The sequence below is a fragment of the Trachypithecus francoisi genome, unplaced genomic scaffold, assembly GCF_009764315.1.
Source record: "Trachypithecus francoisi isolate TF-2019V2 unplaced genomic scaffold, Tfra_2.0 Lachesis_group11, whole genome shotgun sequence".
In the NCBI taxonomy this organism is placed as follows: Eukaryota; Metazoa; Chordata; class Mammalia; order Primates; family Cercopithecidae; genus Trachypithecus; species Trachypithecus francoisi.
Window position 1 is genome coordinate 131,217,795 of NW_022681456.1, and position 27,456 is coordinate 131,245,250.

At 38.1% G+C, this 27,456-nt stretch overlaps 1 protein-coding gene across 13 annotated transcripts in view; it reads right to left on the minus strand.

Moving 5' to 3' along the window:
• WNK1 (WNK lysine deficient protein kinase 1) overlaps positions 1-27,456 on the minus strand; it is a 182,949-nt gene that overhangs the window by 64,426 nt on the left and 91,067 nt on the right. For 11 of the 13 annotated variants that reach the window (XM_033223315.1, XM_033223314.1, XM_033223309.1 and 8 more), the window contains exons 5-8: positions 12,480-12,568; positions 10,325-10,544; positions 8,410-8,740; positions 7,483-7,670 (exon numbers count right to left, since the gene is read on the minus strand). In XM_033223315.1, coding sequence (XP_033079206.1) covers positions 7,483-7,670; positions 8,410-8,740; positions 10,325-10,544; positions 12,480-12,568 — 828 coding nt within the window. Of the gene's footprint in view, positions 1-629; positions 1,869-7,482; positions 7,671-8,409; positions 8,741-10,324; positions 10,545-12,479; positions 12,569-18,531; positions 18,888-27,456 lie in introns of those variants that run through there. The other 2 variants (XM_033223322.1, XM_033223321.1) reach the window with 2 other exon arrangements.

The window sequence follows — 27,456 nt, forward strand, 5'->3', positions numbered from 1 at the left end:
ATAATACACAGCAACTTGCTTGACTGATGCCATTTTGAAAAGGCAATTTCATTTAAGGCAAATTCCTAAACTGTTTCCTTTTCTATCTTTTTTTGTTCCCGTAAGATATATTTTGTCTTTTTAGATCCTTCTACACTAATGAAAATTCTGTGTATTATTAATACTACTCCAAAAAAAGCATTCCCTATTTTCCATTTTTTATATTTTATAGAAAAAAAATTTATCCTATTTTTTAAAAACTTGTTTGGAGGAAGAAAGTAATACTTAAGATTTGTATTCCTAAATAATGCTGGGTCAACCATACATTATATACACTTGCATTTTCACTACTGGTTGAACATAATGTGCATAGGGATAGAAGTCGTTGATTTTGATGAATGACTAAAATTCTAGTTTTTGCGTTCTTTTTTCCACCGGTTTTCACATATAATAGGTATATCAGGTAGCTTCTCTCATATTTTCTTTTTAAATACATATATGTAGTTCACAACCCTCCAAAGATGGGGAAACTCTACTGATAAACAATATTTCTCAAAAATCCGTGATTCAGGGAAATGAGGAATAGAAAATTTAAATGTTATGGTGCAAAGTAGGGTAGTTTAAAATAATTGTGGAAGTTTTCCTATAACCTGTGGATGAAGTGCAGATCCTCCTGAAGAAAATGAGGCAGTTAAGACCTGCTGAGATGTGGTTCCTTGGGGGAAACAGAAGAAAAGTGGGGATTCTTGTAACACTGTCTGAGGCAGATGGATAAAGGGTAACGAGACGTCAGAGCCAAAAGATGCAGCTGCTCCCCCTGTAGGGGGAGGTGACTGAAAATCACTGGGGTCTGAAGAAGTGATTTGTGAGGAATCACTGGAATATTCTGGGCTTCCTATTGGCCAGTTCTGTCCGATAGGCTCTACCACAGAAACGGTCAATTCTGGGGCATGGTAATCATGCTTTTCTTCAGTCACAGGCTGCAGGTAGCCATGTAATCCAACTGTTTGAGGAGGCAGTTCTTCTTGATTCAAGTCCACTGCAACCTGCCGATTTCGGTAAACACGCTGAGGTAAAATTCCACCTCCTTCTCCTGAAGAGGAGCTTGGTGTGTGAACATGAAATTCAAATACACAGTTGCTTCTGCTCTCATTGTTATGAGTTAACACAGCGGGCGCAGAATGAGGAACAAAGACAGGGTGAAATTTCAAACGTGTAGCATCTGTACTGATAGGTGCAGAAATACTAGAGAGGGGAGATCCTGGACTCAATCCAGAATCTAATCTTAGATTCTGAAGGTGTCCTACCAGGAAAGCCTGTCCAGATGGAAATTCAAAGACAGAACTTGGAGTAGGGCCCCCTTGTACTGGCTTCTGTTCAGGTATCTGTTTCATAGGACTTGACAGTACTGATGAGTTGTATGGAATGCCCTCATACTGTTCTGCCACCCGGGCCTGGTAATGTACCCCAGCTAGATACATTGCTTCCTGAGGAATAAAATAGTGAGCTTCTTCTGGAAGTACTAGTCCCGGTCTATAGTCACTGTAAACTTGAGATGGTTCAAGCATAGGATGGACCTGTATCTCACATGACTCTCCAGTTACTCTACTGGCTGTAGTACCCAACATAACTACGGCCTCTGGTGTCCAGTTAGTTGGGCTGCCACCAGGTGGAAGAAGACTCTGGCCAACAGTCCTCAGCAGGGGTTGGAAGTGGTGAGTTTGGGCTTCCAGGAAGGAGGTGCTCTTACGCCGCTGGGAAATGGCTACTTTCGGTGGGCAGGTGGGAGGTGGTGAGAAAGAAACTGGACGTTCATGAATAGTTGGGAAAAATATCTGTGATTCTGGGTATGTTGGGGTCCCCCCACACGGATGCGCCATGGACTGAGGCTGTATCAACATGAATAAGACAAGTAATTCATACATTCATATGTGAAATTACATCAGACATGCACAACTGGGTAGTTTTGTGTAACCCTATGAAACGGTTACACCAAATTTATAATTAATAAATAAATAACAATGCTTCTGGAAATTATGTGCACAGTAAAAACCCATTAAATACATCCAGGGCCAACGAAATCAATCTGTGGGCTCTTTGCTTTAGATAAGAGCTGCTTTTCCATAACTTTTCTCTCTCAAAGGAAATGAAGAATTAAACTTTGTAAGTAATTATTTCATTTTTACCCACACTTAAAGTTTACTCTTAAGCATTAATGTAAATTATATCAACAGAAAAAGAGTTAAAGGAAGAATAAGAACTAAAACAAGGCATAAAAGCCCGACTAGTTCTATACTGTAAGAAGTGTGCTTTAATTTAACTTAATTTAAAGTGAACTAACTTGCCCTATATTCTTATTATACTGTGATATGATAGAGGCCTTCAGTGTGATTTTCTTATCAATTAATAGTATGCCTTCTAACCAGAAATCAGATAGTAAAAGATATATAATTTGACTAGTGACAGTAACGTCTTTCTCCTATCGATCCCAAACTAGATGATTAATAGTTTTACTCTATTTTTACTACACGAAACATGTTACAGAGTTAAATCACAAAATGTCCACTTTTCTGATCCTAAATAAGAGTTGCATAACCATGAAATTTCTTTTTTCTTTTTTTGAGATGGAGTCTTGCTCTGTCGCCCAGGCTGGAGTGCAGCGACATAATCTTGGCTCACTGCAACCTCTGCCTCCTGGGTTCAAGGGATTCTCCTGCCTCAGCCTCCCAAATAGCTGGGACTACACACGTGTGCCACCACGTCCAGCTAATTTTTGTATTTTTAGTAGAGACGTGCTTTGCCATGTTGGCCAGGCTGGTCTAGAATTCCTGACCTCAGGTGATCTGCTCACTTCGGCCTCCCAAAGTACTAGAATTAGAGGCATGAGCCACCGAGCCCGGCTGTAACCATGAATTTTCTGATTCTGACATCCTGGTGTTCAAATCAACTGACAAGGGTAATGTAAATGACAGCCAATTTTATTTGATGGCACTTTTTATTCAAGAAGCAGTTCTAGATTTAAGACTAAATTTAGAAACATAGCTTGCCAAATGCAAACAATATACACTATAATAAATCACTATCGGCTGGGCGCGGTGGCTCACGCCTATAATCCCAACACTGTGGGAGGCTGAAGGGGGTGGATCACAAGGTCAGGAGATCGAGACCACCCTGGCCAAACATGGTGAAACCCATCTCTACTAAAATACAAAAATTAGCTGGGTGTGGGGGCATGCACCTGTAGTCCGAGCTACTCGGGAGGCTGAGGCAGGAGCATCACTTGAACCCGGGAGGCAGAGGTTGCCATGGGTCGAGATCATGCCACTGCACTCCAGCCTGGCGACAGAGCAAGATTCCACCTCCAATAAATAAATAAATAAATAAATAAATAAGCAAATAATTTACTATCACAGACTCCCCCTTTTAAAATAATTCAGTTTCATTCTTCCATAGGAAAGATCCTTATCGAGCTGGCAAAGTAGATCAACTGTTCACAATAGCTAAAAGATGATTTCTATTTTCAATACAAATGCTCATTTTATTGTTATTTACTCATGGTATGTCTCAAAGCCATAACATTGTACAGTTCTTCATTCTCCTAAGTAAAAATCTGAAAATTCTAGGGTTGCTAGTCAGAAAGTTAACTACACTCTTTATTTGGAAAAGCAGCAGCAAGAACCCACATGCTTAAAATAATTTTAAGAAATATATCTTTTATAAACATTAATGGAGCCAAAGAAAGTCACACATACTATATATGTGTCTAATGTATTCATTAGAGCTACAGTCCCACCTTAGGTTGAAACCTAAGGAAAAAATACTCCCATGGGGGAACATTATGTAGCCCTTTGGTTTGCTGACACATCATCTTACATAAATGATTAAATTAAAATAAATGTTCACTCCAAGGTTATCCTTTGCTGACTAAGGTTATTAAAAAAAAGGACTCATCCAGTTTCATTAGTGTCTCCTTAGAATAAAGTGAGGAGAAAAAATGTTTCGGTAATGTTTGATAAAATTTGCTTTTGATTAAGGCAATAACTTTAAAATTAAGTAATACTTTTAAAACTAGAATATGAAAATGAAAGAAATGTTGATAGGAAATAGGAAGATATAATAAAAGGTAAATTTTATTGGACACATGCTGGTATGTGCCAAGGACATTATAAGTATTCTCTCTCATTACCTCCTTGCTTTTTATTCCCCCTAAGAGCCTTATTACAAAAAAAGTTTCCTATAGGAATAACTGGTATCCTAGAAGCATAATATAACTGAGTTTAGTCCTGTTCTTTATTCAATTTTAATTAAAATTCTTGTTGCCTGGATGTATTCATTGGTAATAATTGTTCATTTGTCAGAAGTTTACAGTTACATACAGTACTGACAAAGAGGGAAGGCAGGCTGGAGCGTCGGTGCTTGCGCTGAGAGGCAGAGTGCATAGGCAGGACACTCTCCAATGCTTTAGAAAGCTTTTCGGCAAAAGTTTCCTCAGGGGCAGTCCGAAGGAGGGAAGGAGAAAGAGGTGCAGACAGCACTGGTGGTGGGGTGGAAGGAGCACTGGGAGAGATGCGGGACAGAGAGGGAACAGCAGAAAGATGGGGAACACAAACCGACATGCTACGGCCACGACGAGGCTAAACAGAAAACAAACACACACATGAAAAACACAGTACTTTGAAAACAAAATAAACAAAAGTACAATGATAACAGGGCATAGTTGCATAAAGAAATGTTCCATCCTCTCCCAATTCCACAAAGTCAGTTTTTTTTGAGGAGAGCTATAACTCAACATAGCACATCTGACAGATCACAACTATTCTAGGTTGTCAGCCAAGTACAGGTTTTTTTAATGAATGATCATGATAATGATCAATTATCATGCTAAATATTCTGAAATAACACCAGGTGTTATGAGTGTATGAATTTAAGAATGACCAACTGACTGAAGGGTGCAGACAGGGAAAGCAGTGAATATTAGCTTGCAACTTTGGCAAACTTAAGATTCAACAAGAATGAATTCTATTAGTTTAAAGTACATTAAAAGATACAGAGAATTTTAAGATTGGATTATTTTGCAAGAGCTCTGGAAACCTCAGAAAAAGACTCTCGTTTCTATTTTAGAAGACATGAGACGGAAAGTTGCTGGCTCACAGTATTTCTTATACTTGCCACTCTTTATTTGTAAAGGTAAGAAGTCATGATCTACTACTAGGAAAAAGTTTAGCTTTCTAGAAGAAATTCACAACTGGATATAGGTAATATTTTGTACTTTTACAAAGTAATCAATGGGAGAATATCTTCAATCTGAATCTCTGAAGAATAATTTAGGCTGGGCGTGGTGGCTCACACCTGTAAATCCCGGCACTTTGGGAGGCCGAGGCAGGTGGATCACTTGAGGTCAGGAGTTCGAGACCAGTCTAGCCAACACGGTGAAATTGGGTCTCTAATAAAAAAATACAAAAATTAGCTGGGCATGGTGATGGGTGCCTGTAATCTTAGCTATTGGGGAGGCTGAGGCAGGAGAATCGCTTGAGCCCAGGAGGTGGAAGTTGCAGTGAGCCAAGATCATGCCACTGTATTCCCACCTGGGAGACAGAATGAGATGCTGTCAAAAAAAAAAAAAAGAATAACTTAAAAAAATTTTCAGGCACAGGGTTTAATACAGTTATAAGGCAGTATGAGCAATACTATAAAGGTTGTCTTGAATAAGACTGTTATTTTCCTTTTAGATGTTGTGAACTATGAAAACTATGTTTTCATTTCCAAAACTTGGCTGTGTAGAATGCTTTGGGTCGAATCTGTGGCCCACCAATAGCAAGGATTTAAAAATCATCATATGGTTATTTAGTTTCACTCCTGTTTTGATTTCTCTCCAGGCTTATTTCTTTTATTCTAATTTCTAAAATTTCACTTATAATTTGTCTATATTATTGTAAGCCACATTCCTGAAATGAGACAAGAATAGAATTAGACAAATTTTTAAATTCTCAATATTTAATAATTCTTCATAATACCTCCATAGAATACTGTCATTAAAAAGCAAGAACGTCTGCTTTTAGAGCATCAATAAACATGGCTATATTCGTGGCTCAAATACTTAGTATCTTCATGTCATTCTACTTGCTTTCTAAAACAGAGAACTAATGCTCCCCCATGATGAGTATAGACAAGAGAAAATTTAAAAAAACAAAACAAGTTTTAGCAAAATCTAGTTATAATAATCCAGAAAAAAAATCAATTAAAAGTAGAAACTGACAAAAAATGCTGACAAGTAATATTTGTCAGAACACAAAAATATATTTTCTGTGCAGCCTTTATAAAGTTCTTCTGTCCTACCCTCACTTAATTATTTTAAAGAGAGAAAGTAGATTGTTAAAAAAAAAAATTAGTACATTAGTTGTTTTTATTTGTGTTACTGTGGCCATTCATCTTGAGACCCAGCCAAAGCAGGATTAAATGGACGCTGAAACAAATGAACATCTTTTATTCCAAGCTGTAGGATAAAAAATAAGAAAAAGCAGAAGTATTTTCTTAACAGAGAAAGATTTTCATTTAAAAAAGGGCAAGAATTCCACAAAGTTTAGAGGAGGGGGAAATCTGTCTGCTTAAAGATCTCACTAAACAAGTGCTATACAGTGACAAGTTACTTATTTTCTAGTACCTTTCAGAGGCAGATGACGTATTTTATTTTCCTCTGAGGTCAACAAAAGAAATGGAGTAGTATCTGATGATCTACTTTAACATTCTCTATATGAGAAGCAAGAGTGCCTAATCTAAAACATAGGATAATTGTGTGTGTGTGTGTCTGTGTGTGTGCAAGCATAAAATGTTTCAGGAAATAATTTCCGTAAGTTGATTCTGAAATTAGTAATAAAACAGTTACCAACTAAAGGGAAAAAGCAAAAGAACATATACTAGGGAAGGAACTTGTGTCCAACACAGACTTTAAAAGGCAGGAACACACACAGCAACGGATGATTAACTCAACACAAGCGCTAAATTAAACAGTCATTCAAATAAAGGATTCCCTCAATCTAGAGTACTCACATGCAGCATTCTATAATGGTTTGAAGGTCTTACCTGTGTTTTGTACAATACGGAATCTTACAGGAAATACTTAGTAATTATTTTAACAAGCTTTTGAAAAACTCTCCTTGCCCCACCCGCAGAACATTTGTATATCCAGCTTTTATTGCTGTGAATAGTTTCAACTCAAGTGTTAAAGAGAGCATTACCTTTAGTAAATAAAAATGCAGACTAGTCTAAATCTTGTATGTAGTTGCTTCATGTAGGCAGTTCAGCTAATGCCCACACATTAATGTCTATATCCTACTCTACCAGGACTACTCTAATTATACTCTAGAATAAGCCTTTAGAGATACAGCTTTTTATATTTTCTACTTCAGACTCATACTGCTACTTGGTTTGTACAAAGAATTTTAATTTAGCAGACTATCCATTGGCTCTCACTGTAGTATTACATTCCCTTAAGCATTTACTTACCACACTTGAGGGTGGATATACTCCATGGGGCTGAGATTGTGCTTGGACAGCAGACGGTACATGCCCTGGGACTGTGCCTGTAGAATGTGCCTGCTCATGTTGGGAACCATATGAAACTGTCTGCTGGCTGCTCACTCGAGATTCTGTGAAGACAGAGGATCCCTGACCACTGTCAACCGTCCCATCAGCTGAAGGAAAAATGAATCACCCAAAAAAAAAAAAAAAAAGAAAAAGAGAGAGAAAGACAAATCACAAAACGGAGGTTCATATTTTCTCCTATTTTAGACCCATTATATTACTAGTTATTCTTTGCACAGATTTGAACTAAATAAAAAATGAATTATAACCATATTCCTTAGATTTCTATATTTAAATGAGGAATCCATATGGCTATCACAGAATCTTATCACCTGAAGAGTAAGGGAAACAACATGGAACACTATAAGCCTTAAATTTGACACAGCTTTCAAAGTATGGAGGCCAGAAGGTTCTCAGTGTTAAACAGGTAATTAAATTAATAACCAGTGTTCTCATTAGTTTTTAGTCTATACACCACTCAGCTTTGCTAAAAGAGCTCAACCAGACTGATGGGTTCAATTTTAGTAGCCAAGCCAGTTCATTCTTTATTATTAATTCCATTTTATTTAAATAAATTGTGAAAAGTAGAAATCTACAAATTGAAACCTCCAGGATGTTGGAGTTTATAAAATTATTTTGTATCCTAATCACATTTCCTTACCGCCCCATCCTTCTATTCGCCTAGTCACAGATATAAGAATCAAGAGAAGCTAGACGACAACCATTTCACATTTTGTATAATAGTAGGATTCATCATTCAAAACCAAGAAGCCAATGCAAAATAACAAGAAGCTCAAAAAACCAATTAGGAGAATCAGTAGCCTATCTGTCACTTCCCAAGATACGTACATAACACAGATATATTGGGTTGCTGGTACTGTAGCTGTTGATGTTGATCTGCCTCGGGTTCTTCAGGTTCTACTTGTGTAGAAACTGAAGCTGAAGTGGTAGAAGCAGTAGGTATGCCGGTGCTAGCAGAAGGTTGCTGCTTGATTCCTGTCTGGGAAGCATTTGATTGTTCTACCTGCTGTTTGAGACTGCTCTCTTCCTGCTTTTTTTTTTCTTGCTCCTCCCGTACCAACTGCCGCTGCTCTCGTTTTCTCTTAATTAATGATACTCTGTCTTTGATAGCTTTAGCCATGGTCTTGTGATCACCTTCACAGACATACCCAGACTCTACCTACAGAATAAAAGGGTATATTAAGCAGTAGTATACTGAAAGAAAACAACACCCGCCCATTCGCCCCCCCACCGCCCAAAAAAAGGCATTGTAAAAAAGTCGAGAAGAGGAGGAACAAAGAATTCTCTCAGGACTGGCCTTAATCGAACTGTAAAATTCCTGGTCTGCATTATGCATTTCCCTACCATCTTTGTAGATACTTGAGGAGTGGGTACCACCATTTTGCAGAAACCCGAAGGGTAGGTATACCTTCACTCCTTATAACAAACAACCAAACAATGGGGCAACTAAAACCTCAGTTCCTAAACCAAGTAAGGTACTCTGCTCTAGTCACTGTATTTCGCCTCACACGTAACCATTAACATTAACCTGTGTTCATTTTACTTTCTTTTACAAGGCAACCACTCAATCTGATAAAACAACTGTGGTACGAATATGAAGATTTAACACTGCTCCTCCCCTCCAAAAAAGCAAAAAAGCTCAGATAATACAAACAACTAACAGTTAAACACAAGTAACTCATACCTGATCTCTTCCCAGAGGCAACTACCACTTTTGAATGGTTCTTATAAAACCGAGTAGAGATATTCGGAGTTATCTTTCCATAATAATTAGCTATTTTGGGCACTATGGCAAGCGTAAATTTGGGGAAGGGTTTCCTTATGGAAGGGTGATCTTTTAGACATACTTCAAATAATAATACATCAAAGGCTTCCTACTAATATTTGATCAGGAAAACTCTCTTCAAAGTAAAAACAATTCATGGTCCTATGTCTGTTTATAGGGTTCATCCAGATAACTGATCAAAGGCTAATGAATCAGTATGTAGAAACATAAGTTGTCATTCTAAATGAATGATGCTTATATAAACTGGGAGTCACTCAATCTTATAGACTTTTCAAAATGACTTTGGAATGCATTCTACTAGTTCTACCTATCTATCTCATCCATCTATCCCTGTGTGTGTGTGTGTGTGTGTGTATCTATCTATCTATCTACATATTTTCTCAAAAATAACTTTTGGCCAGGCGAAATGGCTCACACCTGTACTCCCAGCACTTTGGAGGGCTGAAGTGGGAGGATCACTTGAGATCAGGAGTTCGAGACAAGCCTGGCCAACATGGTGAGACCCTGTCTATACTAAAAATACAAAAATTAGTCGGGCGTAGTGGCATGCCCCTATGGTCCCAGCTTCCCGGGAGGCTGAGGCAGAAGGATTGCTTGAGTTCAGGAGTCTAAGGCTGCAGTAAGCTGTGATTATCAGGCCACTGCACTCCAGCCTGGTGACAGAGCAAGACCCTGTCTCTCTCTCCCTCAAAAAAAAAAAAAATTTACTTTTAAAAAGGACTATAAAATCTAACACCCCTTATAAAAGCAATACAAAGAAGGGAGTTAAAAACAAAAACAAAAAAAAAAAACACACACTGGAAAATCCCACTAATCAAAGATAACTTTTAGGGTCATCACAATTTTCTGTCAGTGGGGTATGTCACACACAGCACTTCATCAACTGCTTTTTTACTTAATAATAGTATCGATGTATATAAGTCTAAATCAATTTTTAAATGGCTAAAGTCAATTTACCATTTCTTGAGCAACGTCTTCTGGGACATCTCTCTCTAAATCAAAAGAAAACTCAATAGCTTCATTGTCTTTGTATTTTCCCTTTAATTTCTTAATATCTTCAATACGTAGCCATAATTTTATGGCTATTTTTTCTCCATCGTCTTCTTCTGCTAATTCTACCCGTACTCCTGTTTCCTCTTGGAAGAAGGCATGATTCAAAAGGTCTTTGATGGAATATCTTCCAAACAGAGGGGAAAAGAAAAGGAACAAAAATAAAACACCATTAGTTTGAAAAAATAATTTTCAAATGTGGCCAATTATTGTTATTCACAGAAGAAAAAAATGGGAAAAAATACATGGGAAAGTTTATAAGTCATTTTAACATTGCTGCATTTGAATGGTAACTACAGAGGCTTACTCTCAAGTTATAAAACATCATAACAATCTCATTCATGAATAAGAACTGATAGTGATAATTTTTAAATCCAATGATCTCTTTAGTAATAGTATACTAGTAATGGTGAGCTAACACAATTGGCTCTATTAAAGCTTCAAAATATCACATGATCATTTATACAGCATTTTATAAGTAACACAAATCTTCATATTTATGATCTTGTTGACCAACACCCAATTCAATATCATCTCCTGATTATTAGGAAATGGAGGCGCAGAAAGGTTGAGAATCTTGCTCACAGTTATAAAAGCTGTAAATAATGAAATAAAAACTAGAAAATAAACATTTTTGTTTCTAGTTTGGTACCTTCTACCACAGTAAGCTTTATTTACACCAATAAGTTCTCTTAATCCTTGTTCAATAATTTGTGTACTGGGCAAGCAGAAGTCTGATTGCGAAACAGTCTTAAGATAAAATGATTTCAATATGCCAATAATCTAATAAGCTGCTCCATCAAGAGTTGAAACAGGCTGGGCGCAGTGACTCACACCTGCAATCCCAGTACTTTGGGAGGCCAAGGTGGGTGGTTCACCTCAGGTCAGGAGTCCGCGACCTGCCTGACCAATATGGTGAAACCCCGTCTCTACTAAAAATACAAAAATTAGCCGGGGGTGGTGATGTGCGCCTCTAGTTCCAGCTACTCAGGAGGCTGAGACAGGAGAATTGCTTGAACCCGGGAGGCAGAGGTTGCAGTGAGCTGAGACTGTGACACTGTACTCCAGCCTAGGCGACAGAACAAGGCTATGTCAAAAAAAAAAAAAAAGAGTTGAAACAAACGTTCCTTTGTTTATAGTTAAAAAAAAAAAAGTTCTTGAAGAGATTTAATGACCCAGCATATATACAAATGAAAACTCAAATTAAATTTTTACTTAATAAAGCCTTAAAAGCCATGAAGTTAAGCTCTCCTAAATAATGATGTTATAAAAAGAACGAGACTGGAGAGGTGAAAAGATGGAATTCTTTAGTTTGGTTGATATATCTGATTGCTCTCATTCTTCAGGTGGTTGATTATGCTCAATTTGCAATTTATATCTGTACTAGCTGGTCTCCTTTTTCTTTTTTGGAGGATGGAAGCAGGTGGCAAAGATAGACTGTTTTCCAAAAACAGACACTGGACCTTCACCATGCCTAACGGGTGATGAATCAGCTATATGGCAGATCAGATACTTGCTACTCCTCTAAGAAAAGTCCTCTGTTAGTACAAATGACTAAGCCACATCTCTTTCTAACCCCTGGGTGAAGTCTTCTCTTTTTACTCAAGGAATTTTTGTGTTTTGCTCTTCTTCAATTCTGGCATAAGGACAGCAAATCAGACCTATAATAGTTGAGTTGACTTTAAAGAGCCAAGGTTTTATTTCACCATTTAGAATTCAATGGTAAACGACTAAGGAAAGATTTCCTGTGTTAGATACTAAACTCTTTTTTGAGTTTTATAAATCATGCTGATGTTTTAAGTAAGTAGTTCCCATGGAATGTAGCTATGTTTACGGTGGTTCTGGTTTACTGAAACTCTACCAAACCATATTTTTACAGTGTTCCAGTATATCACATCTGTATAACCATAATGAACAAAACCCTATCTTTAAAACTGTTACAGGCACAAATAGAGAAACCAATCACAAATATTAAATACACCGAAGAATAAGTGTTGTACTCAAAGCACATTACTTTTTAGGTTTTGTTCAAGTATCACTCAGGTCAAAAGAGGCAACTTACCTTTCATCTTTGTTTTGTCGTATGCATCCTTCAATAATTTCCTTCACTTCAGGAATTGCTACTTTGTCAAAACTGGCTGGCTTCACCCCCTGAAAAGCATAAACAGAAATACATTAGTAAAAAGCAGGGTCTTCGAACTTTGTTTTTTAAATTTCCAATTAAGGTTCTTCTAGGTTCCTTTCTTACTATCCTGGCTTTTTTTCTGATTTGCCTGCAGGAGTTGGTCCACACAGTGTCACAGTTGGGTAGCAGCAATTTAGCTCTTCACAAGAAAACATGGAACAGTGACAGTGGGGTCACTTACTTCCATATGTGGCAATGAAAAAATTTAGGCAGATGTTAATAATATCTTCAGCTATGTTTCAAGTAAAGGAAGTTATTGACTAAAAAAGAAAACTAAATGTTCCAATCGATTAGAAGATCTTTTGTTCAAACTTGTTCCCTAAACACATCAATCAATACAGGATTTAACTATTTGGAACACCAAACCCATGTTTGGGCATGAATTCATATACTTAGTTTGGCAGGCATTATATTATCATAGTAATCTTTAACAAACTCAATTTATATTGTTTTGGTATGATAACTGAAGGGCAAATTGTCCTGCAGAAATAAAACACAATGAAAAGTAAAATATTGGACCCATGTGAAAGACAAGCTCTGCAATTAATCTCAGAAGAAAACTCATTACCACTATTACATGTGATACTACATAGTGGTCATCACAGTAATAGTTTAGAATCTTTATAAAGAATAAATAGGCCGGGCGCAGTGGCTCAAGCCTGTAATCCTGGCACTTTGGGAGGCCGAGACGGGCGGATCACAAGGTCGGGAGATTGAGACCAGCCTGGCTAACACGGTGAAACCCCGTCTCTACTAAAAATACAAAAAACTAGCCGGGCGCAGTGGCGGGCGCCTGTAGTCCCAGCTACTCGGGAGGCTGAGGCCGGAGAATGGCATAAACCCGGGAGGCACAGCTTGCAGTGAGCTGAGATCCGGCCACTGCACTCCAGCCTGGGCGACAGAGCGAGACTCCATCTCGGAAAAAAAAAAAAAAAGAATAAATAAATTCTTTCTTTTTAAAAAAAATTTTTCCCCGAGATGAAGTCTTGCTCTGTTGCCAGTATGGAGTGCAGTGGTGCGATCTTGGCTCACTACAACCTCCGCCTCCTGGGTTCACACGATTCTCCTGCCTCAGCCTCTTGAGCAGCTGGGAGTACAAGTATACACCACCACACCCAGCTAATTGTTTTATTTTTAGTAGAGACGGGATGGGGGTTTCTCCATGTTGGCCAGGCTGGTCTCGAACACCTGACCTCAGGTGATCTGCCCTCCTCGGCCTCCCAAAGTGCCGGGATCACAGGCGTGAGCCACCATACCCAGCCAATAAATTCTTCAAAAATAAATTTTCAGGTTGGGCGCCGTGGCTCACACCTGTCATCTCAGCACTTTGGGGAGGCCGAGGTGGGCGGATCACGAGGTCAAGAGATTGAGACCATCCTGGCCAACACAGTGAAACCTCGTCTCTACTAAAAATACAAAAATTAGACGGGCATGGTAGTGCGTGCCTGTAGTCCCAGCTACTCAGGAGGCTGAGGCAGGAGAATCTCTTGAACTCGGGTGGCAGAGGTTGCAGTGAGCCGAGGTCGAGCCACTGCACTCCAGCCTGGTGACAGAGCAAGACTCCATCTTTAAAAACGAAACCAAAACCAAAACAGCAATGTGTGGAAAATATACATAAGATGTAAGAACAAAATGCTACTGTCTAATAAGAGGTGGGGTAAAAGAGAAAAATATCTCATCTATTCTGACCTCATCTAAGTCACCACACAGATCCAGAGCTGAAGCACTGATATGCTGTTCAAGTGGCACTGTAAGTCAATAGACACATAAAACAAAGGGAATGGAGTTGGGGTGGGGCGGTCAGAAAAGTTATTAAATATACATAATTCTAATTATCTATAGTTTCAATGACAGATATGGTAAAACAAAATTAGTAACTAATAAATCACAGAAACGCATGTAATCTCTCATAGATCTAAATGAAATAAATGAAATACATAAAATGATTAGCTCTAAAGTCTTTTTTATTTTTTTTTGAGACGGAGTCTGGCTCTGTTGCCCAGGCTGGAGTGCAGTGGCCGGATCTCAGTTCACTGCAAGCTCCGCCTCCTGGGTGCACGCCATTCTCCTGCCTCAGCCTCCCGAGTAGCTGGGACTACAGGCGCCCGCCACCTCGCCCAGCTCGTTTTTTGTATTTTTTTAGTAGAGACGGGGTTTCACCATGTTAGCCAGGATGGTCTCGATCTCCTGACCTAATGATCCGCCCGTCTCGGCTTCCCAAAGTGCTGGGATTACAGGCGTGAGCCACGGTGCCCGGCTAAAGTCTTTTAAGTACAAGAGTTATATCCAAAGCTGGATAATACTCAATTACTCATTATATTATTCCGAAGACCCAATTTGGAGAATTCTACTCCCAGGGCTAACTTTTCACAGCAAGGAACTGTGCAGTAGGGCTGACTTTAAAGTTAAATTCATGTATTTAAAAGCTTCATTTATGAGAATGACTACAAGGATCACTATCTGTATTTTCCTCATCTTATTTTTCCAACTCCATCTAAGTTTTTTCCCAGCTTGTTTTTATGTTCGTATAATTCTAGTGAAAACAAAATAATGCTGCTGAAGCAAAGGCTGCTTTAATTGAGCAAGCTGGTATTTCAAACTTAAGACTTATGAAAATAGGAAATGCAAGAAAAAAATGAATACTATGCACTAAAAATTCTCTGGTAGTAGAAACTGAGTACAGTTGGCCCTTCTTATTCATGGTTTCCACGTCTGTGGATTCAACCAACTGTAAATTGAAAATTTAAAAGAGAAAACCATCTGTACTGAACACGTACAGGCTTTTCCCTGTCATTATTATCTAAACAATACAGTATAACAACTGCTTATGTAACACTCACAGTGTATTAGATATTGTAAATGATTTTTACATGTAAATATTATGGGTCATTTTATATTTCTGGAACTTGAGCATTTTCAAATTTTGGTATCCACAGGAGTGTGGAGTCCTGGAACCAATTCCCCAGACAAGGAGGAACAACTGTATTTTGGTTTACATTTGGTTTTAGTTTTCTACAATAAACATGTAAAAATTGCATAAACTTTTTTTTGTAAAGATAAGTTCTTGGCCAGGCGTGGTGGCTCACACCTACAATCCCAGCACTTTGGGAGGCCAAGGCAGGCGGATCACTGAGACCAGCCTGGCCAACATGGTGAAACCCCATCTCTACAAAAATTAGCTGGGTATGATGGCGGGTGTCTGTAATCCCAGCTACTTGAGAGGCTGAGGCAGGAGAATCACTTGAACCCAGGAGGCAGAGGTTGCAGTGAGCCCAGACAGGGCCGTTGCACTCCAGCCTGGGTGACCAAGCAAGCTTCTGTCTCAAAAAAAAAAAAAAGAAAGAAAGAAAATAAGTTCTTGCTCTGTTGCCCAGGCTGGAGTGCAGTGGTGGGATTGTGGCTCACTGCAGCCTCAAACTCCTCCTGCCTCAGCCTCCCAAGTAGCTGGGACTACAGGCATGTGCCACCATGCCCAGCTCATTTTTTGTCTTTTTGGAGAAACAAAGTCTTGCTATGTTGCCCAGGCTAATCTCGAACTGGGCTCAAACGATCCTTCCACCTTGGCCTCTCAAACTGCTGGGATTACTGGCGTGAGCTAACACAATTGGCTCTTCTGATTATTTTGATAGCATTTTAAAAGTCTAGGGCCAGGTGTGGTGGCTCAAACCTGTAGTCCCAGCACTTTGGGAGGCCGAGGCAGGAGGATCGTTTGAGCCCAGCATGGGCACAAAGCAAGACCCTGTCTCTCCAAGGAGACAAAAACTAGTGGGGTGTGGCGGCACATGTGCCTGTAGTAGTTGGATGTGGCAGCACATGTGCCTGCAGTCCACTTACTCAGGAGGCTGGGCCAGAGGATGATTTGAGCCTGGGAGGTAAAGGCTGCAGTGAGCCATGATTGTGCCACTGCCCTCTAGCCTGGGTGACCCAGTGAGATCCTGTCTCAAAAAACAGGTTCCTTCTTCCATAAGCACATACATTTCAGGGGAATGTATGTAGCCTACTGGCAATAAAACTATGTATTAATTTAACAAAGCAAATGTATACTGATTCTTCTGTTTTAATCTAGCATAGGCACATTGAAAGGACAAAAACATTTAACAATAAAAGACTTGAATTCAGTGTGAACTGGACAAACAGAAGTAGTTCTGAGCTTCAGATTTCATGTCTAGCCAATAATGATAATACCTGTCCAACTTGTCTATCTAAATTTACAACAACTGAATTCAAATGTCGTATCTGGGTTCAAAGCTCTTTGAAGTATTAAGTTCGCTGACCCAAGGCTACCTGAGTAAAAAGGCAATCACCAAAGATAATAAAGGAAGGAAAATCTTCTCTTGAACCTGCTTTCATCCTTGATTATCCTTAATAATAATCCTCTTGCTAATCCTATCCCTGCAAACATACATGAATTCACGACTTTACAAACAGGAATACTTATTGAGCAAAACAGGTATTAAGATACAGCAAAACCAGTAACTGTGCATCATACAACTTAACATTTAGTAGGTTCTGCTGCTTTTTCAACCTATAGTCAAGAGTTTTGTATAGAAAATTCCATACCAATGCTATACCACATATTCAGATACTACTACTGCCTTAAAAAATGTACTGTAGGTGCAAAGGGAGCCAATAAAACTGAGACACACCTTACCAGTCCAGTAGCTGGTATTAAAAGATTAAGACTGCTTAATGCTACCCACTTAAATACTGAAAAATATAACAAGGAATTTTACCAGTCAGCAACCATCAATAAGCCAGGATTATTAAACTACCTAGCAGAGGTATTCTGAATCATTTAAGAAGCAAGCATATACAGGTATTGTATTATTAAAAGTAAAAGTGTACATGCAATGATTATGAAACCTCACTGATAGTAAAAGTGACCCACAGAAAAGTCATCTGGGACATGTAATAGAAAGCTGTTTAAAATAAATACAAAATTACAGTTTTTAAAATATACTTGCAGGCTTCTTGTTCTTAAGACATGAGAACTCAATGTAATTTTTGTAACTGATAATTTTTGAAAGGTGAACTAGATTATTCTAAAACACGATTTTTAGCACCAGACAGAACAAAATAATGGTAACAAGATGTTTTCATGATAAAAGAAAAAAGAGCTAAGCTAGATAAGTTGGGCTACTATCTTACACAGAACAAAACCAGAGTTTGTTAAGGACATACAGCCCTCTCAGTCCGCTCCTCCAGAGCCAACAACTCACTGGCTCCACAGGTATTTTTCTCTTATTTTTCTAATTCACAAGAGTTATCTTTAGGCAGTAGTGTCATACATTTTTTTGACATGGGACAGTAGCTTATTTTTCTCCATTAAATCTAAGTATTTCTTGAACATCTACTGTACACTCACTACAAAACACAAAGGCCACTTCTGCACAATTTTAAATGGGGTACAAAAAATGAACAACTGTAACTCTATGACAGCACAATAAGAGTCTGATATAAGAGAAATGTTTATCAAATTTTATGTTGCGCTATTTGAACTAAAAAACCCACAAAAACATGTACACATTTTATGGACTGACTTCTCACTTGAATTCTATAGACTATGTTTTGCCAACTAATCTGCTAGAAAAACAAAAGTGAGTCATAATACGGGATTCTCTGACTCAGTCTTTCAGATCCTAAAAACTGCCAGCACTTGCTTCTTAAAAGCTTATGCTTTGACTGTGGTAGGGTAACATTAACAGGAACTCTTAATAAAGGTTAAACTTCTCTCTAACTATTCAGAATTAACAAAAGCCTACCTCCTCCTCACACAGAATACAGTGTAAATTCACTAAATTATAGAACTCTAAATATTTTTAAAGCATTCTCAAGTTAATAATTTCAATACTTTAATGGAAACTTTCTACCAATATCAGCAAAAAGGCTACAATATAGACTGATATATATACTGGAAATTCTTACCTACCTCCTTTATACAATCCTTCTGAGGGCAGCAGCAGCAATGAGAATGTATGATGACAAATACTGAGCAAAAGTCTTTCTTTGTAAAAATATCCATCAGAAAAGGCAAAACAGATTTCTTATCGGAGGAAAATGAGGGAAAAAATGGCTATGATATACATTAGCCCACAGCATAAGGAAGGCAGACATCAAAGTCAGACCGAAACACAGTTTCTTGTTTAACACTAGCCATACTTCCCCAACTCTCAGACATGAATTTGCTCTACTCAGCCAACAATAGATTTATTTTAGATCGACAAAACTACATGCCCAACAGCAGGAAAACTATTCTGTTAATATTCCTCCTGCTTCTCTGCCAACAGTAAAAGATTCCTGGACAAGCAAAATGAGATTTTTACTTGCTCAATGCTCCACCTACTTTGTCCACAGGTTCTGTCTCCTTGACCTATCAAAACCTTTCTTAGATGCTTAACTGTATGTACACTAGAAACCCATTTACCGAAAACACTCCCTTTCCCCAATCATTTTGAAAGCGTACTTTGAAAGAAAAAGGGGATTTTCAATGAACAAAGTATAAACTCGGAATATGTAGCCAAACAAACACTGGACAGTGAATCACAATACTGGGGCTGGGTTGTCAGTTCAATCCATCGTATACTATGTTTGCATGACCTGGACCATATCCCTTAACTTTGTTTTTAAAGTGGAGATAATAGTTCCTCTGTTCACCTGATTTAAAAGGCAGTGATATTAAGGCAGACTGCTGTCCTACTCTTTCACAGTACATTTAAAAACAATCAACAGTATTTATGTACACAAGTGGTATGAATTTTTTGCTTCTTCTCCCTCCTATAAAAGTCTCAAAATTAAGACATTCCACTTGCTAGGAAGATCTCATAGACCCAAACAAAAACTACTTTAATTTTAGTGATTAAGGGAAAGTTTTTCTTCAGGGCATTAACAAAGATTGTAGGAACAGCATTGCTCATTGCTTTGTTATAATGGGTAACAGATTAAAGTCCTCTCTCCCTTGTAATTTTGTAGGCTTGAATCCTGATGAAGACAGTGGATGCTAAGGCTTCAATTACCAACAGGAGCATAAGATAATGGCTTGGAAGCTGTTTGGAAGTAATGTATCTAAAGGTTAGAAATGCTACCAATTCTAACAGGCTATCTCAAAGCAACTACCACTAATCTCTGGCTCAACACAATTTATTACTACTAAGGAGTCTAGGATGTCAGGTATTGCTCAGAAATGCAGCAATGTGCGCTGCAAAGTGCAGCCTACCTCTAACTTAAGTGTATGAACAAGCCTGTGTAGGACCATGCTTGGCTAAATGAAAGAGCTAGAAAACAAGTGCCATGTGTCCTGCTTCAAAGGTCCATCAGATATAAAGATGTGGGTTAAGTTTTAAAACTCTATTAGGCAACAAATAAACCAAGCTGAGGGGACTTTTGGGGGCTTGAGGAGACAAAGGTATGATGTAGGCACAAATATATAGATTCTTTTTTTTTTTTTTTGAGACGGAGTCTCACTGTCGCCCAGGCTGGAGTGCAGTGGCGCGATCTCAGCTCACTGTAAGCTCCGCCTCCCGGGTTCACGCCATTCTCCTGCCTCAGCCTCCCGAGTAGCTGGGACTACAGGTGCCCGCCACCTCGCCCGGCTAGTTTTTTGTATTTTTTAGTAGAGACGGGGTTTCACCGTGTTAGCCAGGATGGTCTCGATCTCCTGACCTCGTGATCCGCCCGTCTGGGCCTCCCAAAGTGCTGGGATTACAGGCTTGAGCCACCGCGCCCGGCCAAATATCTAGACTCTATAAAGAGCAACCTTTTCTATAAATCAAAATAAGAGTTTTCAATATATACAACAAAAATACCATTCACAAATAGATAACAGTTTACATATCTAAAGTAATTCCTCTTTCTCTCAAACTCAGTGCCCTTCTCTGGATTTCCCCCATTTTTTTCAATCGTGTCATTATTTCCATAGTCCAGAGAAGAAACCTTAGTCATTGTTGGATGCTTCTTCCCCCACAATATTTAAGTACTACTATTATTCTCTATGGGCTCTTAAAACAAAGTAAAGTTAAAAACAACTGGGAAATGGTTTTGTGACTAGTACTCTTACTCTTCTCCAATAGCCAAAGATCTCTGACCAAGCAAAAAAAAAAAAAAAAAAAAAAAAAAAGTTTTTTACTGGCTTCTTTGCTGCCTGTCAAGTCATTGTTTTTGTATTACAAAAGTAACCATCAAAGTTCTAATTTCTAATACCTCATCTCTTTAAGCCTAGACCAATTTAAGATGGGCCTCATATTTCCATTCTCTTCATCTCCAATTTGTGTTTTACATTGTGGCTAGCTCCAACCATCTGATAGCCATTTAAGCATCTGACATTTAACCATTTCCAATCATCTGATATCATTTAATATAATCACACTGCTCAAAAATGGTTAATAGTTCTCCACAGCTACTAAATGGTCACAGGATCACAGATCTAGAAGGAACCAGATTAACAGTCCTTCCTTGTTCAGATGACAGAAATGTGGTCCAGAGATTAATTCTACGTCAAAGTTAGAATTAATCCATTAGCCAGCCAGGCGCGGCGGCTCACTCCTGTAATACCAACACTTTAGGGGGCCAAAGCTGGCGAATCACGAGGAGGTCGAGACCATCCTGGCCAACAGGGTGAAACCCCGTCTCTACTAAAAATACAAAAATTAGCTGGGCATGTTGGCACAAGCCTGTATTCCCAGCTACTCAAGAGGCTGAGTCAGGAGTATCATTGGAACCTGGGAGGCGGAGGCTGCAGTGAGCCAAGATCACACCACTGCACTCCAGCCTGGTAACAGAGCAAGATTCCATCTCAAAAAACAACAACAACAACAACAACAACAAAAAAGAATTAATCCATTAACTCAACTGGTTGACTATGGAGTGTCTCATCTAGTCTAACAGCTATCAGGCAATCTGCTAGAGATATACTGCACCACCTTCAGCACCTGTAAGACAAATATAATCTATATTCCAGTGAAGTATGGGCCTAATCAATGGTAACACAAAAACTAGAATCCAGATTTTCCAGTGTCTAATTTAATGTTATTTCTAGTCCATGTTATTGTGCTTTTAAAGGTGGTATGAAAATCATAATCAAACTTCCACCCACATCTTTACCTAATCTCCCCAAAGTAAGTTCAAACTGGTTACTTGTTCACTGAATACTTTAGTGAACACTTCTACCAACAAGAATACTTTTCCTATTCTGCCCCCTTTTTTCAGTCAACTGAGTCTTATGCTTCTTTCAAGGTACACCTCAAATCATATATACATATAATCCATTAGAGAAAGTAGCAATTACAAAGTATTTATATGAATCTTTTAGCATTTAGGTTATCTACACTATATCAGAAAACTCAGTACTGCTGTATTTAAATATGGAAAATAATCTTTCTATATCCTTTCAGTTTTTATTCTGTAGTCTACTGCCTTGTGAATTACAGACCAATATTCCGGGTAGGTAAGTAAGGTCAGCTTTTTTGAGGAATTCTGAAATAATGATTTCATTAATAATTATTATTTAGTAGCTAAACACAGGGAATTGCTACCACCTTTAATCTTAATCAAATCACAGTAGAATAATGAAATGCTTCTGAAAATCATACAAAATGTTCCTAAGATATAGCCCCTCAATACTTGAACTTTTCTTTTACATTTATAACCTAAATTTGCTGGATGGATATAGAAACAAAACTTATTAAGGAACCAGTTCAGCTAAATCCAATAGATTTTCACTGATAGCACAACAAATTCTAGCTGCTAAAGAAATAAATACAAAGTTTCCTTCAACTTTTCAAACACCATCTAATCAGGAATCAGTCTCACTTGTTTGAGTAAAAAAGTAGGGTGAATTGCAATCTGTTATATAAAAACTAAAAGGAATTTTACCCTAATGGCTTTAATTCTGTTTTTCCCAGACAAAATGTTCAAGCCTTGCAATCCAAAAGCTAATGGAATCAGTGACAAAGTCAAATTACACAAACAAAGTAATTAAAAATCCCCATTATTTCTAACTTGGTTGTTATAGGGCTGGATTCAGCCAGATTCTTACAGGTATGAACCATTAGTTTACAGGAATTTGAACATACCTTATGATCCCATTGGAAAACAAGCCTCTTCGAACTCCCTACCAAATCAAGCTAGCTCTATCAAAGAAATTAACTTACTCATGATTCCCCAAGGCTCGTTACTCTCTGAATACATGAAAGCTTGTGTACTGCTCCAGTTCAAATGCACTATCCTTCATATAAAAAGTTGATATCATTGCTTGCTGCAGTTTTTATTATTTTAAAAGCACACCAAAGTTGTGCTACATTCCTACTTTTACTTGGACCTTCTCATTATCAGTGGCATAGATTTTCATGATAACTGGGTCAAGATTACAAGTATAGCATACAATTAAGAAGTTTTTCTCTGTTAAACAGGGAGAATGAATCTTTGCTTAGAGCTCAAAACTGCAGTACCAGACTTTTGCTACTCACATCTCCTAAACTTTTTACCCTCAGTTTTCCTTGTGGTCTAGAAAACAGATTAAAAACAAAACAAAAAAGAGGTAAAGGAAAATAATGTTTGTATCAGTATCATGTTAAGAGAACCTTGATTTCTGACTACTATTATTTCTCCTGCATGTCCTTAGGCAAAATGCTTAAACTCTGAGTCTATTTTCTTACCTGTGAAATGAAGACATTATCTACTTACCATGATATAAAAGATTAAAACAGTATATGTAAAGTACTTTACAAGGTGAGGTGATTGACAAGATTACAAATAAATGTTAGCTCATTCTCCCGTTTAAAGCTTGATTTTATGTGATACTTATGAAACACATTTAAATTAATGCAATTTGCTGAATGTCACTGGTTAAAATAACATAAAAAGAGACACCTTATTTCACTACTAAATATGTATTAATAATAATGATGTTGATGATAATGGTGATACCTATTAGGCACTGATTGATAACCACATGCCAGGCACTTTGCCTTTCTCATTTAATCTTCACAAATACTTTAGGCTCAGAGAAGTCAATAATTTGCTCAAGGTCTCACAGCTGGGCAATGACATTACCGGGATTTGAAAGGAAGCAGATCCAACTCCAGAGCCTGTTTCTTCCACCTAAAAAGGCAATCCTGAGCTGTTCAATACAAACTCTTCTTTGTATCCTTTTTCTAAGTTAGTACTAAATCTACAGAAGGGGGAGAGTGGTTTACTGGTTACTAATAGCCAGGGTATACACAATAAGACCTGGGATGAAAACCGGAAATCTAGAGTGGCTGGGGTCTGTGGCTGTGTTTGTATCAGGAAGCCCTAGGACTTCTTCCGATGGATAACCACGCACGTTTCTGTAATAAGTATGCAACAGTTAAGCAGACTGACACTAACATAATTTTTAAATTAGTTAAATTTACTAATTCAAATTTTAAATCCCAAGCTGACTTAAGAGAGGGTACAATATTTCAAGGCCTATTTCAACACAGAATCGTCATGATTGTTTATATAATTATATAAATTATATTATCTAATAACTTATTTAAACCCTACACATTTATCTCAGCACCCAAAACATAAGAAAACTTTTAGAAAAGTAACAAAGATCACAGCCCTTTTTATTCTTTACTAGAAGCCAGAAGATGGGAATGGAGATTGGTAAAATTTAGACAGTATTTCCTAGGCAAGAAGTATGGTAATGGACGGTGCAGAATTAAGGACTATAGAGCATACACAACTAAATTTTCACAGCTTAGAGGAAAAATAAAGCACAAATGTATGCCACCTGCAGCATCCTTAGAAACTAAGGATTCTAGCACAGTTTCAATTGTTTTTATTTCACATTTTCTACAGCTTGATTTACTGGTTTTCCTTTTTAAAAAGCAACAACCAGGACTGGCGTGGTCATTCATGCCTGTAATCCCAGAACTTTGGGAGGCCAGGGCTGGCAGATTGCTTGAGGTCAGGAATTTGAGACCAGCCTGGCCAACATGGTGAAACCCCCGTCTCTACCAGAAAATACATGTTAGGCGGCTGTGGTGGCACATGCCTGTTGTCCCTCCCAGTTACTTGGGAGGCTGAAGCAGGAGAATCACTTGAACCCAGGAGGCATAGGTTGCAGGGAGCCAAGATCGCACCACTGCACTCCAGCCTGGGTGACAGAGTGAGACCCCGTCTCAAAAAAAAAATAAAGAAAATAAAGAAAAATTTAAAAAAGCAACAACCAAAAAGGCAGAAAAAATGCAAAATTGCATAGAAATGCTATAATAATACAATTTTTAAGTCAAATTGGTTACTTATAATGTGACTTAAAAGTTTACATGAATGACTGAACAATAGTTTATTTAAATAACATTTTGCTATATTATATCGCCTACTTTTTATTTAAGTAACCAAATAAAGGTACATGGAACCTTTAAGCTGGGTCATTAAGGGATTAATGACCCAGCTCATACTACTCAAACTTTAATGTACATATGAATTGCCCTTGTACTATGTAAAATGCAGATTTTAATTTAACAGGCTTGGAAAGGGGCCAAAATTTTACATTAAATACAAGCACCCTGAGATGCTGATTCTGTTGGTCCGAGGACTGCACTTTGCATGGTTTGCTAAAACTGTGGTTCTCAAAGGTGTGGTATCAAGACCCTTCAGGGTCCTCAATATCCTTTCTTGTGGCCTATAAAGTATTTCCTTTCACAACTACATATCTGCATGAGGCCAGATTTTCTTCATATACTTCAACCCAAACAACATATTGTAACAGACTGAATAGAAAAGCAGATATGAGAATTTAGCAATCTTCTTTTAGACTAGACATCAGATTTGCAAAAATGTGGAAATGCCCCTCTTCTCAATAAGTTTTTAAAATTTGTTTTGGAAAATACAATAACTTTTAATACCATGCTGAACTAATCACTCAAGCCTGGGCCGGGCGTGGTGGCTCACGCCTGTAATCCAAGCACTTTGGGAGGCCAAGGCGGGTGGATCACTTGAGCTCAGGAGTTCCAGAACAGGCTGGCTAACATGGTAAAACCCTCGTTTTAACTAAAAATACAAAAATTAGCCGGGCATGGTGGTGGGCGCCTGTAATCCCAGCTACTCGGGAGGCTGAGGCAGGAGAATTGCTTGAATCCAGGAGGCACAGGTTGCAGTGAGCTGAGATCATGCCACTGCACTCCCACCTGGGCGAGAGACAGACTCCGTCTCCAAAAAAAAAAAAAAAAAAGTCACTTGAGTGTCTGTTAGCTGTCTTGATTCCTTCTCAAAAATTCTCAGGTGACAGAACCTCAAAACCTTTACCACCAAGGCCTCTGCAATATTATACAATGTTGCCAAGTTCATTATGTTCAATTACAGTTTATCTTCTTTCTTATGTAACCTCCTGAAGATCAAGAAAACAATTGTTGAGCATCTCCCTCTTCCAAGAACGAATATAAGCCCCTTCCCTCAAGAAATTCAAAGGAACAAGTTTTAGTTTTACAAATTGACAATGATGGGTCTTGACAAAAAAAGACTCCTAACATTAGAAAAACTGTCTTGAGACATTTGAGGGACTACCAAGTGAAATTACGATTTGGTCTGCCCTATGAAGTCCCAGGGAAGAAAGCACAAGGTGAGAGTAATTATAGGGTAAAAATTATGGGGAAATACCTACCAAAAAAAAAATACAGACCTAGCCCCACAATGGAAAGAGTTAAGCTAGTTGTTCAGAAATTACAACTGAGATTTGAGAACCTATAGAAGAGCCTTTCTAGTCCTGAGATAGCCTTTCTACCTATTATTGTTTTCTGCTTTATTTGCACAAAATAGTTTTTCCTATTCTATTAGGTTCATGCAAAAGTGTGTTTTCTGCCATTAAAATATATTGCTTTTATAGGTACATCAGTTTCTACTTGCTGCTATTCAACTTCATTTTAGTAGGATAATTTTGAAAGTCATCTTAAATTTCACTTCTCTTTCATTGAGTAAATACAACTCTCCTAAATTTATATAATGTCTAATTTTGACTATATTTGATATTCCTTTGAATCATTTATTCAAAATATTAATGAGTGCCTACAGTGTGCTGTGCACAATGAATATAAACAACGATGTAAGAAACCAAGCTCTAGGACAATACCTTTTAAGACACTATAATTTTCTCCTTCATGTATGCTACAGTCTGAATGTCTGTGTCTCCCTAAAATTTTTACCTTGAAATCTAATGTCCAATGAGATAGTATTAAGAGGTGAAGGTCTCTGGGAGGAGATCAAGTCATGAGAGCAGATCAGGTCATGATGGCAGAACCGTGAAAGGGATTACTGCCCTTATAAAAGTCCTGAGGGGGCTTGTTTGACTCCTCCACCATGTGAAAATGACACGAGAAAGTCTGGTGTGTGAGGAACAGAACCTCACTAGATACCAAATCTGATGGCACCTGATCTTGGGCTTTCCAGCCTTCAGAACTGTGAGAAATAAATGGTTGTTGTTTTATATGCCACCTAGTTTATGGCATTATTGATATAGCAGCCCAAATGGACTAAAACACTGTTCTCAATCTCTCTCCAGATTAAGAGGCAGCTATAGAGTTAAGCAGTTTAACAATGAGAAAAAGAGGAAGAAACTAAAGAACTAAAGGGAAATAAAACCTGCTGAATAGAACAAAATGTAGTATATATGCAATGGAATAGTACTTAACCATTAAAAAGTACTGATACATGCTACCAAATGGATGTACCTTGCAAACATTTTGCTAAGTGAAAGAGGTCAGACACAAAATGCCATTTATTGTATAATTCCATTTACATGAAATACTTAAAATAGGAAAATCAAATCCAGAAACAGAAAGTAGATTAGTGGTTGCTAGGGGATGGGCTGGAGAGGGGAATGGGAAATGACTACTAA